The 26,154-nt window shown below is 34.6% G+C and overlaps 1 protein-coding gene across 8 annotated transcripts in view; it reads right to left on the reverse strand.

The window, feature by feature from the left end:
• The window catches only part of Usp30 (ubiquitin specific protease 30), a 252,115-nt gene that overhangs the window by 94,716 nt on the left and 131,245 nt on the right, over positions 1–26,154 (reverse strand). For all 8 annotated transcript variants that reach the window (XR_016550340.1, XR_016550341.1, XM_090413154.1 and 5 more), the window contains one exon: positions 14,945–15,004. Coding sequence is in view for 6 of the 8 variants with exons in the window: in XM_090413154.1 (XP_090269280.1) it covers positions 14,945–15,004 (60 nt within the window). In the remaining 2 variants the exon portion in view is untranslated. The remainder of the gene's footprint in view (positions 1–14,944; positions 15,005–26,154) is intronic.

Consider the following 26,154-nt stretch of genomic DNA (forward strand, 5'->3'; position numbering starts at 1 on the left):
GCTAAAATTTTTCATTGGTAAAAAAAAAAAAAACAGGCATGCAAGTCAGGAATACATATCCATACTTGAAGTAGAAAAAGCCATCAAAGGCCTGAAATGTGGAAAGGCAGCAGGAGTAAATGATATTCAACCAGCAATGCTCAAGTATGGAAGTATAAGTCTTACACGGCTGCACTGAATCGTTCAGAAGGCCAGGAACAGAGGGACAAATTTCAGATGATTGGAGTAGAGCTCTCATAGTACCATATATATATAAAGGGAAATAAAACTGAAGTGTGAGAATTACAGAGGTATTTCCCTACTGAGTATTTCTGGTAAGATTTATGCAAGTACAGTATACTTAAGAAGGATTGTGGAAAGGAAGCTTGGCAAAGAACTTGGCGACAGTCTCTGTTTAGCCTGGATTCAGGCCAAACAGAGACTGTCAGGATCAGATTTTCACTTTAAGATGTATAGTTGAAAAATCATGGGAATATAACAAAGATCTGTATTTAAGTTTTGTAGGTCTACAAAAGGCATATGACAAAGTGCTAAGAGAGAAGCAATAGCAAGAGACAAGCAATACTTAATCTTTATTTCAGTTGTAAGTCAGTAGTTAGAATTGAAGTACAGGAAGATGGTTTGATGTTAAATCTGGTGTCAGACAAGGATGTACATTATCCCATCTGTTATTCATTATTCATATGGATCACATTATGAAGGAAAGTGGTATTAAGCCTGATATTACAATTGGAAATCTTAATCTCAGCTCTTTACTTTATGCAAATGATATTATACTTTCAAATAAATCCAGCATATCTGCAAGATTCACTGACTAAACTGAATAACTGTTGTAATAAATTTGGTATGAAAATCACCAAAAACAAGACAAAGACAATCGGCAGAAACATTGAAAATATCAACAATTTTCAGTGAAGATGGTAAATTCATCATCATCAAATTCCTGCCATGTACCCTCAAGGGGTGTACAGGATATGATAGTACTACATGAAAAAATTACATCATTACTAACTTCCTATCTACAATTTTCCTCCAAATCAGTCTGTTACTTGTCAAGACTCCAACATTATCAGATCTTATATTTCTATCGTCTAAGGCCCTTTGTACCATATCAATCCACCTATATTTTGCTCTAACTCTGGGTCGTTTTCCTGCCAACTTGGCAGAGAACACTTGTTTTGCTAATCTTTCCTCGCCTATCTGTTTAAGTGACCATACCACCTGAGATTAGCTCTGCTAACGCATTCCTGGATGCTGACAATGTCAAGTTCTTTCCTAATATCCTCATTTTTAATATGATATTGCCATTGATGCCATCTGTTCACGCCTCTAATCTTTCTCAAGACTCTCATATCTGTGGTCTCTAGTCTTTGGTCAAGTGTTTTACTTCTCACCCAGCTCTCAGATCCATAAGTTCCTGGTTTGAACACTGTCTAGTATACAGCTAATTTAGTGTTGCGACTAATTTCTCTCTTATTCCATATGAATTTATTCAGTTGACTTCCCACCATACCAGCTTTGCTGATTCTGTTGTCTATTTCTATACTGAATTTACCATCTTCACTAAAAATCATGCCTAAGTAGCTGAAATGTTTTACTTGTTCCACAGGTTCTCCATTCACAACACAGTTGACATTTTCAAAGATTCTGCCTATTTTCGTTGTCTTTGTCTTTCCAAATAGACAAAACTTAAATACAGATCTTTGTTATATTCCCATGCTTTCTTGACTATTTGTCGTAAAGCACCAGGAGAAGGTGAGGATTGGACATTAGGTCAAAAGCCTTGGTCGCTTCTCCACATTCCTTTAAAGGCTATGTGGAGGTCTCCTCTCAGTAATACATCTTTGACCCTTAAGCACCCCAGATGGTAAATTAAATATGGAAATGGACAACAGAATCAACAAAGTTTGTATGGTAGGAAGTCACCTGAATAAATTTATATGGAATAAGAGAGAAATTAGTCAAAACACTAAATTAGCTGTATACAACAGTGTTTAAGGTAATTTTAACTTATGGATCTCAGGGCTGGGTTAGAAATAAAACACTTGACCAAAGACTAGAGACCATAGATGAAAGTCCTGAGAAAGATTAAGGGCATGAACTGATGGCATCAATGGCAATATCATATTGAAAATGAGGATATTAGGAAAGAACATGACATTGTTAGCATCCAGGAATGTGTTAGCAGAGCTAATCTCAGGTGGGTTAGAATGGGGAGAGAAAAGATTAGCAAAGATTCAAGTTTCTCTGCCAGATTGGCAGGAAAAAGACCCAGAGGATTTCACTGTATCAATCCATGAATATATAGGTGGATTGATACAGTGAAAAGTGCCTTAGAAGATAAAAATGTTAAGATCTGATAATGTTGGAGTCTTGACAATAACAGATTGATTTGGAAGAAAACTGTTGAATGGAAATTATCACTGATGTAAGTTTTTCCTATAGTATACTATCATAATATCCTGTACACCCCTTAAGAGTATATGTCAGAAATTTGATGATGATGATAACAGATTATAAATATGTAGACTACAGACTGGTTAACAGGAGAAGGGGGGGTGGGTGTGATATGATAGAAGTCTACTAACTTCTGAATAGGTGTTATAGGGTAGCATCTGATGATTTTTCATTAAATGGAAGATTTGGAGAGAGAACAGGTGCGTCCATGAAAGTTAAGTTTGTTAATGTTTAAGAAAGGGATGAGTGCTAGATTTTTCTCTCAAATGGATGAGTGAGTGGAATAGTTTGACTTTAAGGGTAGTGAGTGCATCTGGTATAAATGAGTTTAAGGGAAGGTATGACAATTAGTTTGGGTGATGTACATCCTCCCTTGATGATTCCTTGACTCCCTGGAGATTTCGTGCAATAACAATAATCTCAAAAAAAAAAAAAAAAATTGTCTGTTTTGAGTTTTATATGGACAGAAGCTAAATCAAATTCATATTATGAATCAACTGTAAAGATATGGAAGAAAACAATATTTTGTTAGCCATAACAAAATATTGTATAATATTTTAATATATAATATTTTAAAATTTATTATATTATTAACAAAATATTTTAATAGTATAATAAATAAATAATAATAAAAAAATTTTATAGTCATGACAACATGATTTTCTACAGAAGAGTAATAAATTTTAAATTTATTTAAAATGGCAGGAATCATACATCAAGTAGACAGAATAACAATATGAAAGTTATATATTTATACAATAATAAGAGACACATAAGAAAGAAGAGAATCAGAAGAGTATGAAATTATAAAAATGAAAAGCTAAAATCAAAATTTAAATTTTGAAAAGTTACACTATATCGCTTACCTGAAATGTCATAATAAATAAAATATGAGCAGCCTGCACCATTAAAATCAAGTAACTTCAGCAACCAGTGAACTTATTAATTGGTTATTTCAAATTACAAAGAGGGAAGGGACTGTTACCCACACAACTTCAGAATTTTAATTGGACTATAAATTGAATAAATACCATATATTGTACCTATTTCTTTAATTTACAGTTTCTAAGAACAGTATTAATTGTGTCAGCTGTTTGGCATTAGGTCTTTTTCCAATTAAGAAGCTGATGTTAAAAAAGTTGTATCAATCACTTTTCCCCTCCCCTTAAGCTGACTAATGCAGACCAGCTAGCTGTTCATTACTTGTGTTCCTTTCCTCTCTGTAATAACTGGAGGTGAATAATTATAAAGTTGACTGATTGACTGGTCAAGTTTTCAAGTAATTTTTGGTTTTAATGATTTAGACTGTACATACTTAGCTTCTTATAAAGATTTCAGGTAAGTGAATAATTTAGACAACTGTAATTTCAAAAATTTAAACAATTCTACATTGATTTTTATAATTTGCTACACTTTTAGTTTTTTCTTATGTGTCTTGTATTATTGTTGGAATTTGTACTTTCTAATGTTGTTCTGCAGCAAGCTTTATGCATATTTCCTGCCAATACTACATGTGCTGTTTTGTCAAATTATGCCATTTCATCTATGGTTTTCTCCTAAGGATTTATCACTCCTCAAAAGAAGATTGCATTGACTATAAAATAGTGGTTATTTATTAATCTTGCTTTCCCCTTACTTTGCCAAGTTACAGTGTACACTGTAAAATCCTCCTCATTCCATAATTTTTTTTTTTCATCCTCATTCCACTACAGCCAACAAAATTGTTTTCATCCATCTTTACAGTTAATTCACAATACAAATCTGATTTAGCTTCTGTTAAGACAAAAGTCAAAGTTTGATTTTTTTTTTTTTGAAATAATACAATATCAGATATGAAATTACTATATAAGGAGAGGAGAGAAAATCATGTTTCATTCTTTATTTTTTCTAGTTTTAATACAAAATGTTAATAAACTTTATGGAGTAACTTTCCCATCATTATTCAGAGAGCAGCACTATTTTGAACTAATGATTTTCTGCAGCCAACCATTGTAAACATTATGCACAGCTAGCCTCCCTTCAAAAACATATTGACCTTCTTTCACATTAATGCAGATAGCACAAGTAGATAGTTAAAAATACATGCATCAGTATTCAAAGCAAATGAAAATTCATGGGTGTGAGTTGTGATGTCATTTAGTATGAAATTCAGTTTGTTATTGTGATGGTTTGGAGCTTTCAATGTTTGCAATAGTGAGCTTTAATACTGTATTTTTCTATGTGGTACTTTTTCTAAGGTACTCCATAGAAGCCAGGACTTTTCCATAGATAGTTATAAAACATGAAGTCATTATAGATATTTACTATACTGTGTATCTTCTAGATATATTTCATCTGTTCAATGAGCCTCGACAAACTTACTATACTCCAGTTAAATGTTTTTTAAATTTTTCTAATAATTTCTGATTTTAAACATTATCTTACATTAAGAAAATTCTACAAATGCTACTTTAGATCGAATTAAAAATTTATTAGAATACTTCTCCTTTTGGCAATCAATTTTCAAATATGATAAGTCTACTTCAGAAGTTCACATGTGAATAACAAAAATAATTTTCAAGGGAAAAAATATATATAGTAATATAACATGTTGATAAGTGTTTTCTTCTTTTCATTCTTTAGCTTACTAACTTTAGGAAATTTAACTGCCAATCTATGAAAACAATTTAATGCTATCTTCTTCCTCACAAAAAAAAAAGTGTGTAGGTCCTTGGTCCTTAATTTAAACACACAATAACCTTAACTGGTCAAAAAACACAATAGTACTATTTGTAAACAAGTGATTAAAAAAAAAAACAGTATGGGGAAAGGCTGTTCCAGAGAACACAGATGGAATGAAATAACAGAATGAGAAGTTAACATGATAAATTTAGAGTTCAACTGTATAATGACTAGAAGTTGTTTCAGTGGAAAATACATGAAAATACCATAAATAAAGTAATGCAGAAACAGAGCATCAAGAAATTCTAAGCAGGTTTTTGTTGCACCATCCCAAATGTGAGAACAGTATTCTAAGACAGAATGGACTTGGAATTTATAAAGTGCTAGGAGTTCTGCTAAGGGAGTAGTGTTTTGAATGACATAATACCAAGTTTTTTAGAAGCCGGGGAGGCTATGGATTCACTGTGATGTGTCTGTGTCTGAGACCACCACATAGTCTTTAAAGGAATGGGGAGAACCGACCAGAGCTTCTGACCTAATTTCCAATCATCAATTCTCGTAGTGCACCCTGTTGGGTATCTACATGGATACTGAACGAACGAGGATGGGCTGGCAATTTGAGATTTAGCCGACCAAATTGTATTCTTATTGGCTTAAACCAATACACAAAATGATGGTACAACATGACAAAATTTCATGCCAGCTGAGTCATCGCCCAGTTAAACAAGGACCCGTTGTTTTCGCCAGGGAACCAGGGCGAACAGCGAAAAGTCAGCTACTGGAACAAATCTGAAAACACACCCCAACTCAACATCACCAGAGTTAAAGATCAGTACTATCAACATAAGAAAAGCCTGAATGGCAAAGAAATGAAATACCAGATCAACATAATAGGGGTGACTGAAACAAAAAAGACAAAAACTGTCGAGATCTTTGCAATGACAATCAAGGAAAAGAAGGAGTAGCCATAGTATTCAACACTAAATACGAAGCTAATCTTCTTGAATGGCAGGCAGTTTCAAGTAGAGTGATGTTGGCAAATATCAGAATGGAGAACTGGACAATGAGACTTATTTGTGCCTATGGTCTGACAGAAGGTTCTACTAAGGTAGAAGTGGATGAATTTTTGAAGTTTTTAAAGAAAGCAAATGACACAATGAAAAAGGAATAATTGGTCCTTGTTGGGGATCTAAATAGCAGAGTAGGAAGTGAACAGCAAAGCTAAAATAATGGCAAATACCTGTTGGATTTCTGCTCAGGACATGCACTGGTTATCACTAACACCATGTTCCAACATAAAAATGTGCACAAATTCACATGGAGAAAAGAGGCAAGGAATAAGAAAAGTCTCATTGACTATGTAATTGTTGATAGTGATGTTTTCTCCGTGGTACAGGACACCAGAGTGTACAGAGGATTTGAAATTGGAAGTGATCACTATTTAGTCTTGAGCAGGATAAAATTGAATTTCATATTGAAAAGAATGACATGTAAGAAAGCTTAAAAGCGAATAAAAGTTGAGCAGCTCTCAGATGCGAACTGTAGACCAAAATACACAAAGATTATTGAAGGAAAAATGAAAGAGTTTGAGAACAGGAACCAAACCTTGGAGATTCGGTGACAAGCCTTGGAGAAAACCCTGATTGATTCAGCCAGAGAGACATGTGGTGAGGTTGACTGCAAGGACAGAAAAATCAGAACTCCATGGTGGACACAAGAAGTAAAAGATGCAGTGAAGGAAAAGAAGAAAGCATATCAAAAGTTTCTGGCAAATAAATCAGTTTGTGCTCTTAGAGAATACAGAGACAAATGTAAGAAAGCTTTGTAAAAAAACTTGTAAAACTAGCTAAACAAAAGTCATGAGAGAACTTTGGTAAGAACATAGAAAATAAATATCAAGAAGGTGGCAAAATATTTTGGAGGTTATTGAAGAAGCTTAGAAATGAAGGAAAGAGTGCTGTAAAAGGAGTTAGAGGTGATAAAGATGACATGAAAACAGGAGAAAAAGATATCCTTTAAGTATGGAGTAATTACTTCAAAAAATTGCTAAACGAAACAAGCATTGACACCATATAACATGATAGTACAGTGGTAAAAAACACTCAAGAGGCATACAGTCAGGAATACATATTGATACTTAAAGTAGAAAAAGTCATCAAAGGTTTGAAATGTGGAAAGGCAGCAGGAGTAGATGATATTCGACCAGAAATGCTGAAGTATGGTGGTATAAAAGTCTTACAGTGGCTGCACTGCATAATTCAGAAGGCCTGGACAGAGGGGCAAATTCCCGAAGATTGGAGTAGAGCTCTCATAGTACCCATATATAAAAAGAGAAATAAAACTGAATGTGAAAATTACAGAGGTATTTGCATATTGAGTGTTCCTGGTAAGATTTATGCCAGTATATTTGAGAAACGGTTGAGAAGAATTGTGAAAGAAACGCTTAGTGAAGAACAAGTTGGATTCAGGCCAAACAGAGGCTGTCAGGATCAGATCTTCACTTTACGATCAATAGTGGAAAAATTATGGGAATATAACAAAGATCTGTATTTAAGTTTTGTTGATCTGGAAAAGGCATATGACAAAGTGCCAAGAGAGAAGCTATTCAATACGCTACAGTTATATGGTGTCAATGGAGCATTATATCAAGCAATACTTAGTCTGTATTTGAGTTGTAAGTCAGCAGTTAGAATTGAAGAAAGTACAGGAAGATGGTTTAATGTCAGACAAGGATGTACATTATCCTCTGTGTTATACATTATCTATATGGATCAGATTATGAAGGAAAGTGGTATTAAACATGATATCAAAATTGGAGATGTTAATGTCAGTTCTTTGCTTTAGGCGGATGATGTTATACTTCTAAATAAATCCGCTACAAGTTTCCCTGACTAAATTGAATAACTGTTGTAATAGATATGGTATGAAGGTTAGCAATAAAAAGACAAAGACATTGAATATAGGCAGAATCTTTGAAAATGTCAACTGCGTTGTGAATGGAGAACCTGTGGAACAAGTAAAACATTTCAGCTAAATAGGCACGATTTTTAGTGAAGATGGTGAATTAAATATGGAAATAGACAACAGAATCAACAAAGCTGGTATGGTAGGAAGTCAATTGAATAAATTCATATGGAATAAGAGAGAAATTAGTCAGAACACTAAATTAGCTGTTTACAAGACAGTGATTATACCAATTTTAACTAATGCATCTGAGAGCTGGGCAGAAGTAAAACACTTGACCAAAGACTAGAGACCACAGATATGAAAGTCCTGAAAAAGATTATAGGCGTGAACAGACGGCATCAATGGCAATATCATATTAAAAACGAGGATGTTAGAAAAGAACTTGATATTGTCAGCATCTAGGAATGCGCTAACAGAGCTAATCTCAGGTGGTATGGTCACTTAAACAGATAGGCGAGGAAAGATTAGCAAAACAAGTGTTCTCTGCCAAGTTGGCAGGAAAACGACCCAGAGGAAGACCAAGATATAGGTGGATTGATACGGTACAAAGTGCCTTAGACGATAGAAATATAAGATCTGATAATGTTGGAGCCTTGACAAGTAACAGACTGATTTGGAGGAAAATTGTAGATAGGAAGTTAGTAATGATGTAAATTTTTCATGTAGTAGTATCATATCCTGTACAATACCTTGAGGGTACATGGCAGGAATTTGATGATGTTTTAAAGTGATTACTCTAGACATCCAGAATATTTTTATCTACAGTTTTCATGTCATCTTGAGCATTTCTGATTCCTTTTCTAGTACTCTAGCCCCTAGAATATTTTGTTACCTTCCTGATACTTTTTTTCAAAAGTCTTTCCATGACTTGTTTAACTAGTTTTACACATTGTTTTGCATTATTGCATTTTCACCTGTATTCTCTTAAAGCATATGCTAAGTTACTTAAGAGGAACTTTCAATATGCTTTCTTTTCTTGAATGCCCATTGTTGGATTCTGAATGATGAGAATTGGAAATTATTAATACTTCATTCAGAGTACAACATAATCTGCCATTCCCTAAGCCAAATTAGCTCATCAGACTAATAATCTCTTGTTAATAGAATGCTATTCATATGATTTCTTTCAAGTTATGTGTTTATTGATATTTATTTGTTAGTTTATCATTTTGAGATGAAGTGAAGTTGTGAAAACTGTGTATTAAATATCGCTTATTATTATGAAATTAATATTACTAAAACAGAGATAAAAACTGTAAAATATGTAATCTTTTTATGTTATTAGTAAAATGTAATGTATCAAGTAATTCTTCAAAATAAGACTTGATTGGTTGTTGTGAGAAATTATGTTATTTTTAGCCAGTGCGTGCCTTAACGAGTTACTGTACAGTAAGCAAGATGCCAGTTCGGTATCAACAAAATCAGTGAGAACCAGATTTTGACAGGAAAGGAGAGTAGGATGTCATGTGCAAGACATGAAAAAGAAGAACACAGTAGAAAGCAAAGAGAAATAACCTGGGGTTTGAACGGAGTAGGAAGGACGGGAAACCGCTCTCTATTTTGACTTAACTTTCTTCGAGCTCATATTCCTTTATAAATTCCTATCGTCTCGCAGAAAGATAGCATTGGACAAAAGGATAATAAGAATGAGTATGAAATATTGAAGGTTAGACAATTACGAGCAAGAAGATAAATTCTCCCGAGTTAACTAATCAGTTACTGAAACCCAGGATTCTATAATATTTGTGTACTCTCAAAGTGAAAGTATTCAAGAACCAAGGAGTGTTTCTAGGATTCTCGATAATGAGGAAGCTATACTGTTTATACTGGTAAAGATATCTTTTCTATGCCTCATGTGAAGTAGCGAAGTTTGTTTCTGGAGAACATGATATAGTTCATATTGCTGAAATTAAGAGTCAAGATTGAATGTGTGATATAGTGAAGCATTTCCTCGTAAAGTAATAGATGAAGTATCTCTGGATCAATAATTCATAATTTGAATGTGTGATACAGTGGAGCCTGTTACGTGAGAACGCAATGTAAAATCGAGACTGAACTTTCTGAGAACTATTGTGTTAGATTGATAAACTTTAAAGTTGCTGAAAGAATGTCTGATGACTTGTGCTTTGTGATTATTCTGAATAGTTAAACTGAATCAATATTTAAAGTGCATTGAACGATAGCTTTGTTTAGAGTAAAATTGTGTTTGGAATCTTGATGATAAGAAGAGTGGAATTTATATGCATAAATTCTAATCGTAAATGATATACTCAGCTGAGTAAATTACTAATGTCTTAATGAGAACTTATTCATTCTTAATTGTATTATCCCTACTAGAAATCCTTGTTTTAATGTAAATTTATGTGTTAAAGCATTAAATAATTTTGAGTTGAATCTTGTGTTTGCCTAATTTCTTTCATTGCACCGCTGATTAAAACAGTTTGAATTGAACCCTATATATAATAAGGAGAATTTCACAACGTTGCTTATGCAAATTAGAACATAGTGGCGCAGTTAAAATTAAATTTTCTCTGTGTTTGAATGTGGAATCAGTCAACAGTTAGAATATACATCGGAGTAGAATGTAGGATCCAACAAAATGGCACAGTCGACAGGATGTTGATTCACTAGTACTGATTAAGAGATTAAGTTTTTTTATATATAGCTTAAGAGAAATTAATTCTTAAAACATTAGTAGAAAAATTAAGTGAATCACGGTGGTTGTGGAACAAATGAGGCAAAGAATTGTATTTCGAATAGTTTTAAAATTTAAGTTGTGAGAATTAAAGTAGTAACTGATAATCCAATATGGCTCTTGCATCAAGCATGGGAATAGAGGAGAGTGAGTTCCTTCAAACTGTAAACCCCCAGCAGGTATTTCCTCAATTTTCAGGAGAGGAATCAGATGAAGTGCTATCTTTTTTTTTCTTTTGTGGAAAAACTTAGAGAAGTAGCAAATTGAACTGATTTTTAATTATTAATATTGCTACAAAGTAAATTAATTGGTAAGGCAAAGACATTTCTGAATTCTTCTCCCATACTTAAGGAAACAGAGTACCAAAAATTTAAAGATGCCTTGATATCACAATTTTCTAAACTGAGAAGTATTGGTCCAAACTTCTGAAAACTACAGATCACACATAAAGATAAGGAAAGTGTTACCACTTTTATAATCGTATGTTAACACTCTCCAATAGTTTAAATGTGTCCAATGTAGATAAACCTCATTTAGATTGGGCAATATTCCAACAATTTTGCCAAGGCGTTAGACCAGAATTAAGAGAGACAGCCTACAAGAAGAGAATTACCACATTGGAGGAATGTCTTAAAGCTGTGAAGGAAAGAGAACAAATGATAGGAGACTTTTGTCCCTCATCCAATATAGGCCATGTGAATATCATAGAAAGGGCTGATTGTTCCCTAAACTTAATCGAAACTGGAAAAGAGAACAAAAAAGAGAAGGGAAGGAAGAAAAGTATTGGGGAAAATTCTATAAATCTTAACCACATATCTGAGAGTGAAGATCAATCCAACAAGAAGAAATTAATGGTGGAAGTACAAACCCTAGTTCACCATGAGGTAAAGAGATTGCAGCAACCAGTAATAGATCGCCTTGATGAAGTAGTGAAACAACTTGAAGCCATCACTTTAAATTCTCAAGAGAACCACAACCCCACAACAGATAGGATCAACGAGATGCAAAAACAAAAACAAAAAGCAAAAACAAAATCGGCCTATGTTAGCAAATCTGGATAAGGTGATGCAAGGATTAGAGGGATCGATCAACAGATGCCCATTGCCTCTCAACCTCAGGTAAAGAGATAATACCTCTCAAATCATAGGGATCCTCCCAAGTGTTTTCAATGCTACAAAACTGGGCATATTGCCAGAAATTGTTCCTATGTTAGGGGAACATACTCAAACAACAGATGGGATTCAAATTCTGCGCATATTCCTCACAAAAAAGTGCAGTAATTATCAAAACACCTTTAAACTGAATGAGTCAATAATGAAGATTAGAGGAAATATCCAAGGATTTCAGTGTAATATTTTGTTAGACACAGGCTGTAATGCTTCAACTATTAGTAGAGATTACTTCCTACACATAAGGCATAGATTGTGGAAAGACATTGCTCAATTAAGGAAACCAGTGAGAATTACTACTCTCTCACACTAACTTTGTAGCATATGAGAAAGTTCGTGCAAGAATTTATCTGTCAAATTTTAGACTAAGTGTTCTGGCAGGATTTACTGGTTATTCTTTCAACACCTAACTCAGATTCTCAAATCATCTTAGGAACTAACTTTATGGAAAGGTATCACTTTTCATGTGATTTTTCCAAGGGTGAGATATCCCTGATGAATAGAAGTGTTAGAAACAACAATATGCCTGCTTATATTGGAAGGAAGCGACTGACAGAAAGGTTTAGTAAATCAAATGAAGTACAACCTCCAAGTAAAGTGCAATCACCTACAAATAAGCTAATTGAGCATAATAGTAGTGCAGACTCTGATAAACTGAATCAGCCTGAAGCTCAACTCAATGCAGACATAGCATTACAAGAACAAGTATCCAAACCTGAAATAAAAGTTGACACTGCAGATCAACTAACAATTGGAATTAATTTTGCCAAAGCACTTGTCTACATACTAGATCAAATAAAACAAGAAGAGAAAGGGAAAGAAAAAAACAGACCCGATCAATTAGTCTGCCTAGGGGATTCACTGGAGACAGCGTGGGGAAAAAAGGAAGAATTATCATAGAATAAGTAATTGCAGAAAGGACACAAATAGTACAAAACAACCAAGATGCAGTAATAGCGACGGAGAACAAGAATTTTATTCTGAGGAGACATATCCACACTACAGATATAGAAGACATGCTGACTTCGATAATAAGGGTAGTCAAGATTCAAACGAACAAGTAGATGAGAATAAATGCACAAATCTTAATAAGGAATCAAGTTTTGTCCAGACGAGATATAATTTGAGACCTAGAGAAAAAAATTAGAAGCCTGAATCCTCTTCAGGAATGACCTGTGTGAAAAATTTTTCAGAGGAAAAGTAAGCCTTTGTTGGATTCTGAATGAGGAGAATTGCAAATTATTAATACTTCATTCAGAGTCCAACATAATCTGCCATTCCCTTAGCCAAATTTGCTCATCAGACTAATAATCTCTTATTAATAGTATGCTATTCATATGATTTCTTTCAAGTTATGTTTATTAATATTTATTTGTTCATTTATTATTTTGATATGAAGTGCAGTTGTAAAAACTGTGTATTAAATATCACTTGTATATTATGAAATAATATACAAGTGATATTTAATACACAATAATACTTTCGTCCAACACTATCCTTCTGCAAGGAGATAGGAATTTATAAAAGAATAAGAGCTCGAAGAAAGTTAAGCCAAAATATAGAGTGGTTCCCAGTCCTTCCTACTCCGTTCAACCCCAGGTTATTTCTCCTTGCTTTCTACTCTCTTCTTCTTTTTTCATGTCTTGCTCATGCCATCCCACTCCCCTTTCCCACCAAAATGTGGTTCTAACTCGTTTTGTTGATACCGAACTAGCTTCTTGCATACTGTACAGTTAACTCATGTTAAGGCACTTGCCAGCTAAAATTAACATAATTTCTCACAACAACCAATCAAGTCTTATTTTGAAAAAATACTTGGATACATTACATTTTACTAATAGCATAATAAGATTGCATATTTTACAGTTTTTATCTCTGTTTTAGTAATATTAATTTCATAATATACAAGCGATATTTAATAAACAGTTTTTACAACTGCACTTCATATCAAAATGATAAACTAACAAATAAATATTAATAAACACATAACTTGAAAGAAATCATATGAATAGCATACTATTAATAAGAGATTATTAGTCTGATGAGCAAATTTGGCTAAGGGAATGGCAGATTGTGTTGGACTCTGAATGAAGTATTAATAATTTCCAATTCTCCTCATTCAGAATCCAACACTGTAACTTCTCGAATCCACCATGGAGTTCTGATTTTTCTATCCTTGCAGATGACCTCATCACACAAACCTATGTGGCTGAATCACTCGATGTTTTCTTCAAGGTCTGATAATGAATCTCCGGGTTTGGTTCTTGTTTTCAAACTTTTGTTTTTTCTTAGATAATATCTGTGTACTTAAAACAGGAAAATAAGAAATGAAATCAGAAACCTGACAAATAACAGACCAATTAGCTGACTGTAAACTAGTAATAACATAGTTATTGTGTTACATTACCACTGTGCTGTTGGGTCTCCTTTTAGAAAACTATCTGCTATAATAATTCCTCCTGAAATCTCTATATCTTCTGAAGTGAGAGTGGACTGTATGTGAGATCCACTTCTTAAGAGTATAAACCAGATAATAGTGGTAATAACTTAAAACTACATTAGATAAGTTGATAACTGTAGGCTGTGTTTCTGAGCATTTCAGGAAAACTGGTTTTCCAGCCTGTCAGATAAATGAAGGTTTATCTATATTGTTATAATTCCATTTATATTTTAGGCAGATGATGATTTTCATCCCCCAGTATAATATAAAGGTTTACTGGATTCCTAGAGGTGACACAAAAAAGTACCATGTTTAGTTCAATACAATAGATTACTATTTTTTTATATTTTTTATTTTACTCTGCCAACAGTATTAGTCTACTGTGCATTTCTAAAAGTCTAATGTGCTAGGTCTTCTTGGGTGGAATTACCATAAATATACAAAATTTCTGACCAAATTCTATATAAATTTAATACATTTTAAAAATAACAGAACATCTTTAACAAGAACATTTTAAAATAAATCATCATAGTACTGTATATACTGCATACTCACCCAGTGATGTGTTGGTATTGTAAGAGAAATGCTGTCAAATGTATCGTAACGTATAGGATACTAAAAAAAAAAGTACATATTCAAATAATTATCAAATGATATTTAATACTTTGATATTTAAAAATTAGAAAGTTTGAAAACAAGAACTAAACCTAGGAGTTTCAGTGGCAAACCCTGAAGAAAACACCGATTCAAGCCAGAGAGGCATGTGGTGAGGTTGTCTGTAAGGATAGAACAATCAGAATTCCAAGGTAGACTCAGGAAGTAAAAGAGGCAGTCTAGGAAAAGAAGAAAGCATATCAAAAGACCATGGCAAATAAGTTAGTTTGCACTCTTAGAGAATAGAGAGAAAAATGTAAGGAAACAAAAAACTATAAAGCTAGCTAAACATAAGTCACAGGAAGACTTTGGTAAGAATGTAGAAAATAGTTAATTTAAGTTGATTCTTCTACATTCTTCTGGTAAGAATGTAGAAAATAAATATCAGGAAGGTAGTAAATTATTCTGGAGGCTATTGAAAAAAGTTTAGACACAGAGGAAAGAATACTGTAAAAGGAATCACAGATAATAAAGGTGACATGAAAACTGAAGATAAAGATGTCTAGAGCAGTGGTTCTTAACCTGGGGTGTGAGAAAGCATTTCCAGGGGTGCGAGAGAAGTTTCTAAATTTTGACCCAGATTTGATGAATGACAGCTATTTAATAAAAGACGATCTTATTGAAATATGAGCCAATGCACTTATTCAAATGGAATTTGTAAAACTGGACTTAGAACAATTCTGGTGTACACAGTTAGAATAGAACCTTATCCACAGCTGGCAAAAGCCAGCTGTGGATAAGGTTCTATTCTAACTGATGCATTGCAGACACTTTTACCATTTGTCTACCTTTCCACCTACCTGTGTGAAATGGGATTTTCATCACTTTTGCACATAAAAACAATGCTTTATGTATATGTATAAAACAATATGTATGTAAATGTGTGTGTTTAATTTTCAATAAATAAATTATCTTGCAATAGATAATTTATTTATTTTTCAATTTTTTTCAAGGGGGTGAAAGAACTTATTTTTAGATTCAAGGGGGTGCTGATCACTAAAAAGGTTAAGACCAACTAGTCTAGAGTAATTACTGTATTTGCCAGCATATAAGACGCACTTTTTTCTTTGAAAATAGGTCTGAAAAACAGGGTGCGTCTTATACGCCAATACTCAGTTTTTTATTACTTTCATTTCTGGAAATTTTCTCTGTTCCAAGTAATGCGATTTCTTTCTCGCTTCCTTGCGATGTGGGAGAACATTCCAGTTACATAGAATTCCATGGATGCGAATGTTGTCGCGGTTGTCGTGATAAATTTCTGCATTTTAATTTTTTCTAAATTTCTTGGCAAATTATGGCTGAAAAAGGTCTCCAGTGCTACAAGCTACAAGCATACAAGCTACTTGTGATTGTGTATGCTAAAGAACATGGAAACAGTTCTGCAGAGAGACATTTCAGACCATTCCCAACTGAGAAAATGAAAAGAACTTAGCGGAATCAGGAAGAGGATTTAAAAAAAAGCAACTTACAGTAAACATAACCTACGAAGTGGAACTGCAAAACAGCCAGAACTTGAGGTAGAACTGAATTTTAGACCACAGAAAAGCGGGACTTTCAGTGTCTACAAAAATGATTATTCATCAAGCAAAAGCGATAGCGACTAACAGAGGGATCGCCAACTTTAGTGGATCAACATCATGGTGTTCAAGATTCATGAAGAGAAACCAGCTATGTATGCAGACTAAAACAAAAATATCACAACAGATGACAGCTGAATATGAAGAAAAAATTATTGAATTTCATCGATTCATCATTAACGCAAGGAAACGAGAAAATTTTGAACTGGCGCAAATAGGAAACATGGACGAGGTTCCGCCGACTTTTGATGTGCCTCAAACAAAACTGTAGATTCCAAGGGTACAAAAGGTGTTACTGTTAAAACTTCGGGGCACGAAAAAACTCGCTACACAGTTGTTTTATCCTGCTGTGCTGATGGGACAAAATTGCCGTCACTATTGATTTTTAAAAAGGAGGATGCTACCCAAAGAAAAACTGCTTAAAGGAGTGTTTGTACATGTTCACGCAAAAGGCTGGATAGATGGAGGAGGAATGAAGTTATGGATAGTAAAATTTGGTCCAGGCACCCTTGTTGAAGAAGCCTGCCCTGCTAGTATGGGATCAGTTTCATTCTCACAGAACAGAAGATGTTAAAAATAAACTCAACCTTTAGATGTCTGTATTAATAAACCACTTAAGAGATTTATTAAGAATTGGAACAGCTAGATGCAGTCTTCAGATTTTGAGGTTATGCCATCAGGAAGAGGCCTAGCATTTCGCAAGTCTGTCAGTTGGTCAAAGCTTCATGGGATGCTGTGAAAACTGAGACAGTGGATAAATCATTTAAGAAGTGTGGCATTAGTAATGCACTGGATGGTACAGAGGACAATTTGTTGTATGACGACTCAAATTCTGATTTAGAAGAGGTTTCAAGTGTCTCTTCATTTAGCCCTGGAGATGAATTACTGGGTTTTGACGAAGTAGTAGATTAAAAGGTGGGTACTCTTTCCTAGTTAGATTACATATTTGTTGAAAGTAGGCTTACTTATTACTTTACACTTGAAATACTGTAAATTCATTATAATATTCAGTGATAAAGTTTTTTTCCTAAAAAATGTGTTCAAAAAAGGGGGCATGTCTTATAGGCTGGTGCATATTAAGCGCAGCCAAATACGGTACTTTGAAAGAGAACTAAATGAAACAAGTAGTGTCAGCAAGATGGTAGAAAACTTCCAACAAGAATGTGATCAGGAATATATATTCATACCTGAAGCAAGGAAAAGTAATAAAAAACATGACATGCAAAAAGGCAGCTGGAGTAGATGAAGTTCAACCAGAAATGCTCAAATATGGAGATAAGTTTTACAGTAGTTGCTTTACATAATTCAGAAGGCCTGGTCAAAGGGTCAAATTCCAGATGACTAGTGCAGAGCTTTCATAATACTCCTCTATAAAAATGGAAATAAAACAATGCAAAAATTACAGATGTACTTCCCTACTGATGTTCCTGGTAATATTTATGCAAGTATACTTGAGAAATGGCTAAGAAAAATTGTGGAAGGGAAGTTTAGTGAAGAACAAGCTGTATTCAGGCCAAACAGTGGTTGTCAGGATCAGATTTTCACTTTGAAATGAATAGAAAAAAATCGTGGGGATGTAACGAAGTTTTGCATTAAAATTTTGTTCATCTAGAAGAGGCATATGACAAGTTGCCAAGAGGAAAGATCTTCAAAACGCTATGGTTATATGGTGTAAATGGGATATTATTAAAGCAACACAGTCTCTATTTAAGCTGTAAGTCAGCAGTTAGACTTGAAGGCGGTACAAAAGATGGTTTAAGATAAACCATCTTTTGTACGTGTGTGCAAAAGATGTGTGCAAAAGATAATGTGCACACTTATCAGGCGTGATAAGTGTGCACATTATTTCACTGATATTCATTATTTATATTGATCACATTATGAAGGAAAGTGGTATTAAATCTGATATTAATTCTTTATTTTGTGCAGATAAATATTATACTTCTGAGTAAATCCAATACATGTTTGCAAGATTGTGAAAGGAAGTGAGCTGAATAAATTTATATGGAATAAGAAAGAAAAAAAAAACAAGAAAAAAAATTGCTAAATGAAACAAGCAGTGATGACAGCACAGTGGTAAAAACCACTGACCAGGCATGCAGTCAGGAATACATATCCATACTTGAAGTAGAAAAAGCCATCAAAAGACTGAAATGTGGAAAGGCAGCAGAAGTAGATGATATTCGACCAGAAATGCTCAAGTATGGAGGTATAAATGTCTTACAGTGGCTGCACTGCATAGTTCAGAAGGCCTGAACAAAGGGACAAATTCCAGATGATTGGAATAGAGCTCTCATAGTACCCATATATAAAAACGGAAATAAAACTGAATGTGAGAATTACAGAGGTATTTCTCTACTGAGTGTCCTGGTAAGATATATGCAAGTATACTTGAGAAATGGTTGAGAAGGATTGTGGAAGAGAAGCTTGGTGAAAAACAAGCTGAATTCAGGTCAAACAGAAGCTGTCAGGATCAGATTTTTACTTTATGATAGAGAGTTGAGAAATCATGGGAATATAACAAAGATTTAAGTTTCGTAGATCTGGAAAAGGCATATGACAAGGTGCCAAGAGAGAAGCTATTCAATACGCTACAGTTATATGGTGTCAATGGGGCATTATATCAAGCAATATTAGTCTTCATTTGAGTTGTGATTCAGCTGTTAGAATTGAAGGAAGTACAGGAAGGTGGTTTAATGTTAAAACTGGTGTCAGACAAGGATGTACACTATCCCCTCTGTTATTCATTATCTATATGGATCATATTATGAAGGATAGTGGTATTAAAACTGACATCAAAATTGAAGATGTTAATCTCAGCTCTGTGCGGATAATGTTATACTTCTAAATAAATCAGCTACAGGTCTGCAAGATTCCCTGAATAAACTGAATAACTGTTGTAATAAATTTAGTAAGAAAATCAGCAATAGCAAGACAAAGACAATGAAAATATGCAGAAATATTGAAAATAGCAACTGCATTGTTAACGGAGAACCTATGGAACAAGTAAAACATTTCAGCTACTTAGGCACGATTTTTAGTAAAGATGGTAAATTAAATATGGAAATAGACAACAGAATCAACAAAGCTGGTATGGTAGGAAGTCAATTGAATAAATTTATATGGAATAAGAGAGAAATTAGCCAAAACACTAAATTAGCTATACAAGACAGTATTCAAGCCAATTTTAACTTATGGATCTGAGAGCTGGGTCAGAAATAAAACACTTGACCAAAGACTAAAGACCGCAGATATGCAAGTCCTGAGAAAGATTAGGGGTATGAACAGATGGCATCAATGGCAATATCATATTAAAAACGAGGATATTAGGAAAGAACAACTTGACATTGTTAGCATCCAGGAATGTGTTAGGCAGAGCTAATCTCAGGTGGTATGGTCACTTAAACAGAATGGGAGAGGAAAGATTAGCAAAACAAGTGTTCTATGCCAGGTTGGTAGGAAAAAGACCCAGAGGAAGACCAAGATATAGATGGACTGATACAGTGAAAAGTGCCTCAGAAGATAGAAATATAAGATATGATAATATTGCAGTCTTGACAGGTAACAGACTGATTTGGAGGAAAATTGTAGATAGGAAGTTAGTTTTTTCATGTAGTACTATTATATCCATTATCAAATTCCTGAATATATATCCTCAAGGAGGATATATATTCAGGAATTTGATGATAATGAGAAAGAAATTAGCCAAAACTAAATTAGCTGTATAAAAGATGGTGTTCAAACCTTTACTTTATGGACCTGAGAGCTGGGTTAGAAATAAAACACTTGATCAAAGACTGGAGACCTCTGACATGAGAGTTCTGAGAAAGATTAGTGAGTGAACAGATGGCATAAATGGCAGGATCGCATTAAAAATGAGGATATTAGGAAAGTACTTGCCAGTACTTTCCTAATATCCTATAGTAGAGCTAATCTCAGATGGCATGGTCACTTGAACAGAATGGGAGAGGAAAGATTAACAAAACCAGTGTTCTTTGTTTTGTTAATCTTTTTGTTTTGCAAAGAAAAAGACCCAGAGGAAGACCAAGATGTAGACAGCAAAAAGCACCTTAAAAGGCAGAAAATAAGATCTGATAACATTGGAGTCTTGACAGATAACATTAATTTGGAAGAAAATTTTTGATCGGAAGTTGTTAATGGTGTAATTTTTTCATGTTGTACTATCATAATTATCCTGTACATCCCCGAGGGTACATCATGAATTTGATGATGATGATAATCAAAATTTATATTTAATTAAATGGCACAGCAGGGATGTTTTAAGTACCCAAGAAAAGTCAAAATTTGATTACATATATACAAAGCACAGTGCCCACTGACAACATCCATCATCCTCTGCCACCTTTCAAGCTTTAGATTATGATCATCTTTGACAGGGGATGTATAAGATATACATCCCTCTGCTTGCCAGAAAACTGGATGCAAATCCATAATGAGAATTTTGCATGAAAGACCTTGATAGAAGAAAAATATGAGGATATAATGAATTTATTTAACAGATATCACTTAAAGCAGAGAAACAGAATATTTCAAGTTAGGTGCAATTCATGTGATGTCACAGGTAGTGAGCTGAGTGTTAAATCATTATAAAAAATAAATGCATTAAACAAACAATTATAATTATTAAAAAACTAGTAGTAATGTTTAGTGATAAGCAGAACCACCTCTTATATATTACAACAAACTCACTCGATAAAAAAGATACATATATGGCAGCATACTTGGATTTTTCAAAGGTCTTTGAAAGACTGCCACATGACAAGCTCATAGCTAAACTGAACCAGATGTGATTAGATAACAGACCAATAAATTGGATAGCTAATTGGTTGTTGGAGGTATCAGCAGATACCTCCAACAACCAATGGAGTGCCACAGGGATCTGTTTTGGGACCATTATAGTTTAACTTGTACGTTAATGACATTGGGACTGTCTTAACTGGAGATGTGCAGCTGTTTGCTAATGACGCAAAGTTGGGAAGAGCTGTCAGAAGTAGAGCAGATATTGTAGCTTTGCAAGAGGATCTGAATACACTATGTGAAGGACAAATGAGTGGAGCTATCAATTTAATGTTGCAAAGTGCAAGGTCTTGAAATTTGGTAGGCAAGGTTTGGATGCAGAGTATACAACTGATGGAGAAATTTTGGGGGAGATAGAGGAGATGAGTGATATGGGAGTGATGGTGAACATTGCTAAAATTATAAGAACATCCCAAGGGCTTATGGCAATACTGAGGGGAACATTGACATGCAGAAGAAGAGTTATGGTTACCTATATAAGACTTTGATCAGGTCCCATATGGACTACTGTGTACAGATTTAGTCAAAGTTTTTTCTTTTCTTTTTTTTTGGGGGGGGGAAGGATTGAGGATGTATTAGAGAGGGTCCAAAGAAGGTTTACTAAGTTAGTGTCAAACTAAGTTTATGGAATGTCAGATACAAGGAGAGATTGAGGGAATTACAGAGCCTTGTGAATAGAGGAAGAGATAAGATTGAGACATAAGTTGGTGAGGAGTTATCAGATTAATGTAGAGGGAGTAGAGAGAGGCAAGGAGTAGAACTAAAAGTCGTCCATGGAAGTTGTATAAAGAGGATGTGAGAAGCAGATTCTTTGCATGGAGAGTGATCAGTGAGTAGAATGCATCACCTGAAAGTGTGCTGAGTGCAGAAACTATGAATTCGATGATCTTTTGGCACGAAAGAGTATAGACCTCCCGTGATGAGTCCTTTGACTCAATAGACATCAGATGTTAATAGGAATAATAATAACAAAAATAACGATAATAATAACAATAATAATTAACTCCCAAGTAACACGGCCTTGTCGTGGCAGTGAGGCTTGCATGCTTCAATGATGTTGAGAGCTATGCTGGCAGTAGCATAGCTACCAGTAGGGCCACTCTTATCAGATAGGTCTCAACTGAGAAGAACAACTGTGTCTCATCCCCCATCTTAATGGTGAAATGCAAGAAGAAATTCATACCAAATCAGTTGACACCCAAGTCATCGACTGCATCAGTTGTTGGGATTCTGGGCATCGGGCAACAAGTGGGCTACAGGACCCAGCTTTCCTTGCCGGGCAACCAGGACAGGAAGCTGAAAAGTGACTGGAAGAAACCAAACATATGAATTCCATAAAGGACCATATAAGACTACCACCATTAAAACAACTTGTTTTTAGAAAAACAAGTTGTTTTAATGGTGGTAGTCTTATATGGTCTGGTAAAACCCAATTTTTCTGGATCAACACCAGAAAAATTGGGTTTTAGAAAGCAATACATTTAATTTGGAAATAAAAATTCCCAGAATCCACAATAACAGAACAAAGTCTTATAGACCAACAGAATTTCATTTTCTACACCAAAATATTTACTAAACTTGAGCTACATGAGTTACGTAATAAACTAACAACTGCACTAACAGCAAATCATCAAGAGGCAGCTATATCTATCTTTGCAATTCAACTCAGTAAGAATCAAGCTGACAACATACTTCAGAATGTATTGACAGAAGTACAGTGTAAAATTCAGTCAGGGATTTACTAAAATAAAGAGCCAAAAGGCATCAGTTCAGCGATGCAAAATTTATAAAAATCAAGTGGATATTAGATCCAGCATTATTTCAAAGTCAAATGTTGAAACTATGAAAGTTTCATAAAAATAAGTTGACCAGAGAGCTTATGGGAATATGCCCACTGGCATTTACGAGTCACCCTAGCACGAACCACTTTAGAAAATACACATGCTGCCCAGGCGTCCATATATACGCTTTCTAATTTGGTTCATTTTTTTAAAGATTTCACTGGCTTGACAGCTGTTTCAAACTGGTTGGTTCTCCTCAGAGACCAGGCAGAAACCTTAAGAGAGCAGAAATTCTCTTTCAATACTAAGGAACTTGAAATGTCGGAGAGGTGCATTTTTTGTAAATACTTTTACACACCGACCAAGAGTTCGCTTACGAAAAATACGGAGTGTTTTTGCTCTCTTAAGGTTTCTGCCTGGTCTCTGAGGAGAACCAACCAGTCCAAAACAGCTGTCAGGCCAGTGAAACCTTAAAAAAAATGGACCAAATTAGAAAGTGTATATACAGATGCCTGGGCAGCATGCATGTTTTCTAAAGTGATCCGTACTAGGGCGGCTTGTAAATGCAGGCATATTCCCGTAAGCTCTCTGGTCAACTTATTTGTATGAAACTCTCATAGTTTCTACATCCAGCTTTGAAATAATGCTGAATCTAATATCCACTTGATTTTTATAAATGAAGTCAGGGATATTGGAACATATGAACTCCATAAAGGACCATATAAGAATATCATTAAAAGCTTTACATACATCTAAGCTAAAATGGCTCCTCTTAGATAAAAACCATCACAACCAACAGTATAAAGGAAAAAATCAGTTCCAATACAACACAGCCTATATGATTACAGTGAAGCTTTGTTGCAAGCCGCAAGAGTAAAAGCCGAGGATAAAGCAACCTGCACCATGAATAATCCAGTTGGAAAGAAAGTCAAACTTCAAGTTAATCTGAGCAACTTAGAGTCTTCTTAAAGAAGGATGGCTGAAAAATAATAGCACCAAAAACAAACTCATAAATATATATAATTTGGCCAATAAAACAATTGCTGAAGTTACCAAAGAGCTAAAGCAAAGAATTATAGCGACTGCAGAGAAAATATGAAGAAAGAATAAACCAATATGTGCAAAAAATGCAATTTCGAATGATCCAACGTGACTTCTTTCAGTCTCTCCAGAGAAATAAAAATGCAAACAATCAATTCACTAGATAAAGAAGAAACACTCAAATTTTGGAAGTCAATCTGGGATAATCCTATTGAACATAATAAAGATGCCTGTGGATTAAGGAGACTCAGAATGAAACAAAAACAAACGCAAAATGTCATTATCAGTAAAGAAATGGCCAATGCAAAAACTAGGGGAGAAAAAAAAATGAGAGCACATACCTGGCAAAGACGAACTACATGGATTTTGGTTAGAGTATTTAACCAATCTACATGATAGAAAGCAAAACAATTTAATTACTTGTTGCAGCCAGGCTCAGTGGAAGACAGGATGATATCTGTGCATACTTTTCTCTTCATGAAAAGTAAGGAAAAGGGTGCTGACACAAGTAACTATCGTCCAATAACATGCTTATCAACTATGCTTAAACAGTTCACTGCAATCACAGTAAATTCCATATACTGTTACTCATCAGATAATCAATCAGATTTATCCGATTGAACAAAAAGGCATTCAAAAATCTAGAGGAACAAAAGACCATATCCTTATTAATAAAATTATCCTCAGAAATTCAAAAAACTAGCTTAAACATGACATGGATAGACTATAAGGAAGTATTTGATTCCCTCGCACACTCCTGGATCATGTTTTTGCTAATAGTCATTTCTGGCTGTTGCTATGAAATCATGGAAAACAACTTTAATAGTCAATAATGAACAATTCTGAGATATTAGCATTATTAGCATTAAACATGGAATTTTCCAAGGCGATTCCTTGTCATCATTGCTCTTCAACATTTCTTTGATACCTATGTCTATGATTTTGAAGAACTGAGAGGGAGACCACAACATAGCATTTAAAGGAATGCGGAGAACCGACCAGGGCTTCTGAACCTAATGTCAAATCCTCACCTTCTCGTGGTGCACCTGTTGGGTATCTACTTGGATACTGAACGAACGAGGATAGGCTGGCAATTTGGGATTTAGCCGACCAATTTGTATTCTTATTGGTTAAACCAAAATAAAAAATGATGGTACAACATGACAAAATTTCATGCCGGCTGGGGCGTCGCCCGGTTAAACAAGGCCCCGCTGTTTTCGCCAGGGAACCAGGGCGAACAGCGAAAAGTCAGCTACTGGAACAAATCCGAAAACAAACCCCAACTCAACATCACCAGAGTTAAAGATCGGTACTATCAAGTCTGAATGGCAAAGAAATGGAGCTAGCTGACTTTTCGCTGTTCGCCAGATCGACATAATAGGGGTGACAGAAACAAAAAAGACCAAAACTGGTGAGATCTTTCTGAGCAATAAATACAAAATGTTATATTCAGGCAATGACAATCAAGGAAAAGAAGGAGTAGCCATAGTAATCAACACAAAATACGAGGCAAATCTTCTTGAATGGCAGTCAGTCTCAAGTAGAGTAATGTGGGCAAATATGAGAATGGGAAACTGGACAATGAGACTTATTTGTGCCTATGATCCCACATAAGGTTCTAGCAAGGTAGAAGTGGAGGAATTTTTTTAGGCTTATAGAAAAAGCAACTGACAGAATGAAAAAGGAAAAGTTGGTCCTCGTTGGGGATCTAAATAGCAGAGTAGGAAATGATTGTGAGACATACAAAAATATTTTGGGAAAATTTGAAGAAAAGAGCAAAGCTAATAATAATGGCAAATATCTGTTGGATTTCTGCTTAGGACATAGACTGGTTATTACTAACACCATGTTCCAACATAAAAATGTGCACAAATTCACATGGAGAGAGAGAAGA

Source organism: Typopeltis vanoorti, chromosome 23 (genome assembly GCF_054136105.1).
Source record: "Typopeltis vanoorti isolate ZY-2024b chromosome 23, IOZ_Tvanoo_1.0, whole genome shotgun sequence".
Classification (NCBI taxonomy): Eukaryota; Metazoa; Arthropoda; class Arachnida; order Uropygi; family Thelyphonidae; genus Typopeltis; species Typopeltis vanoorti.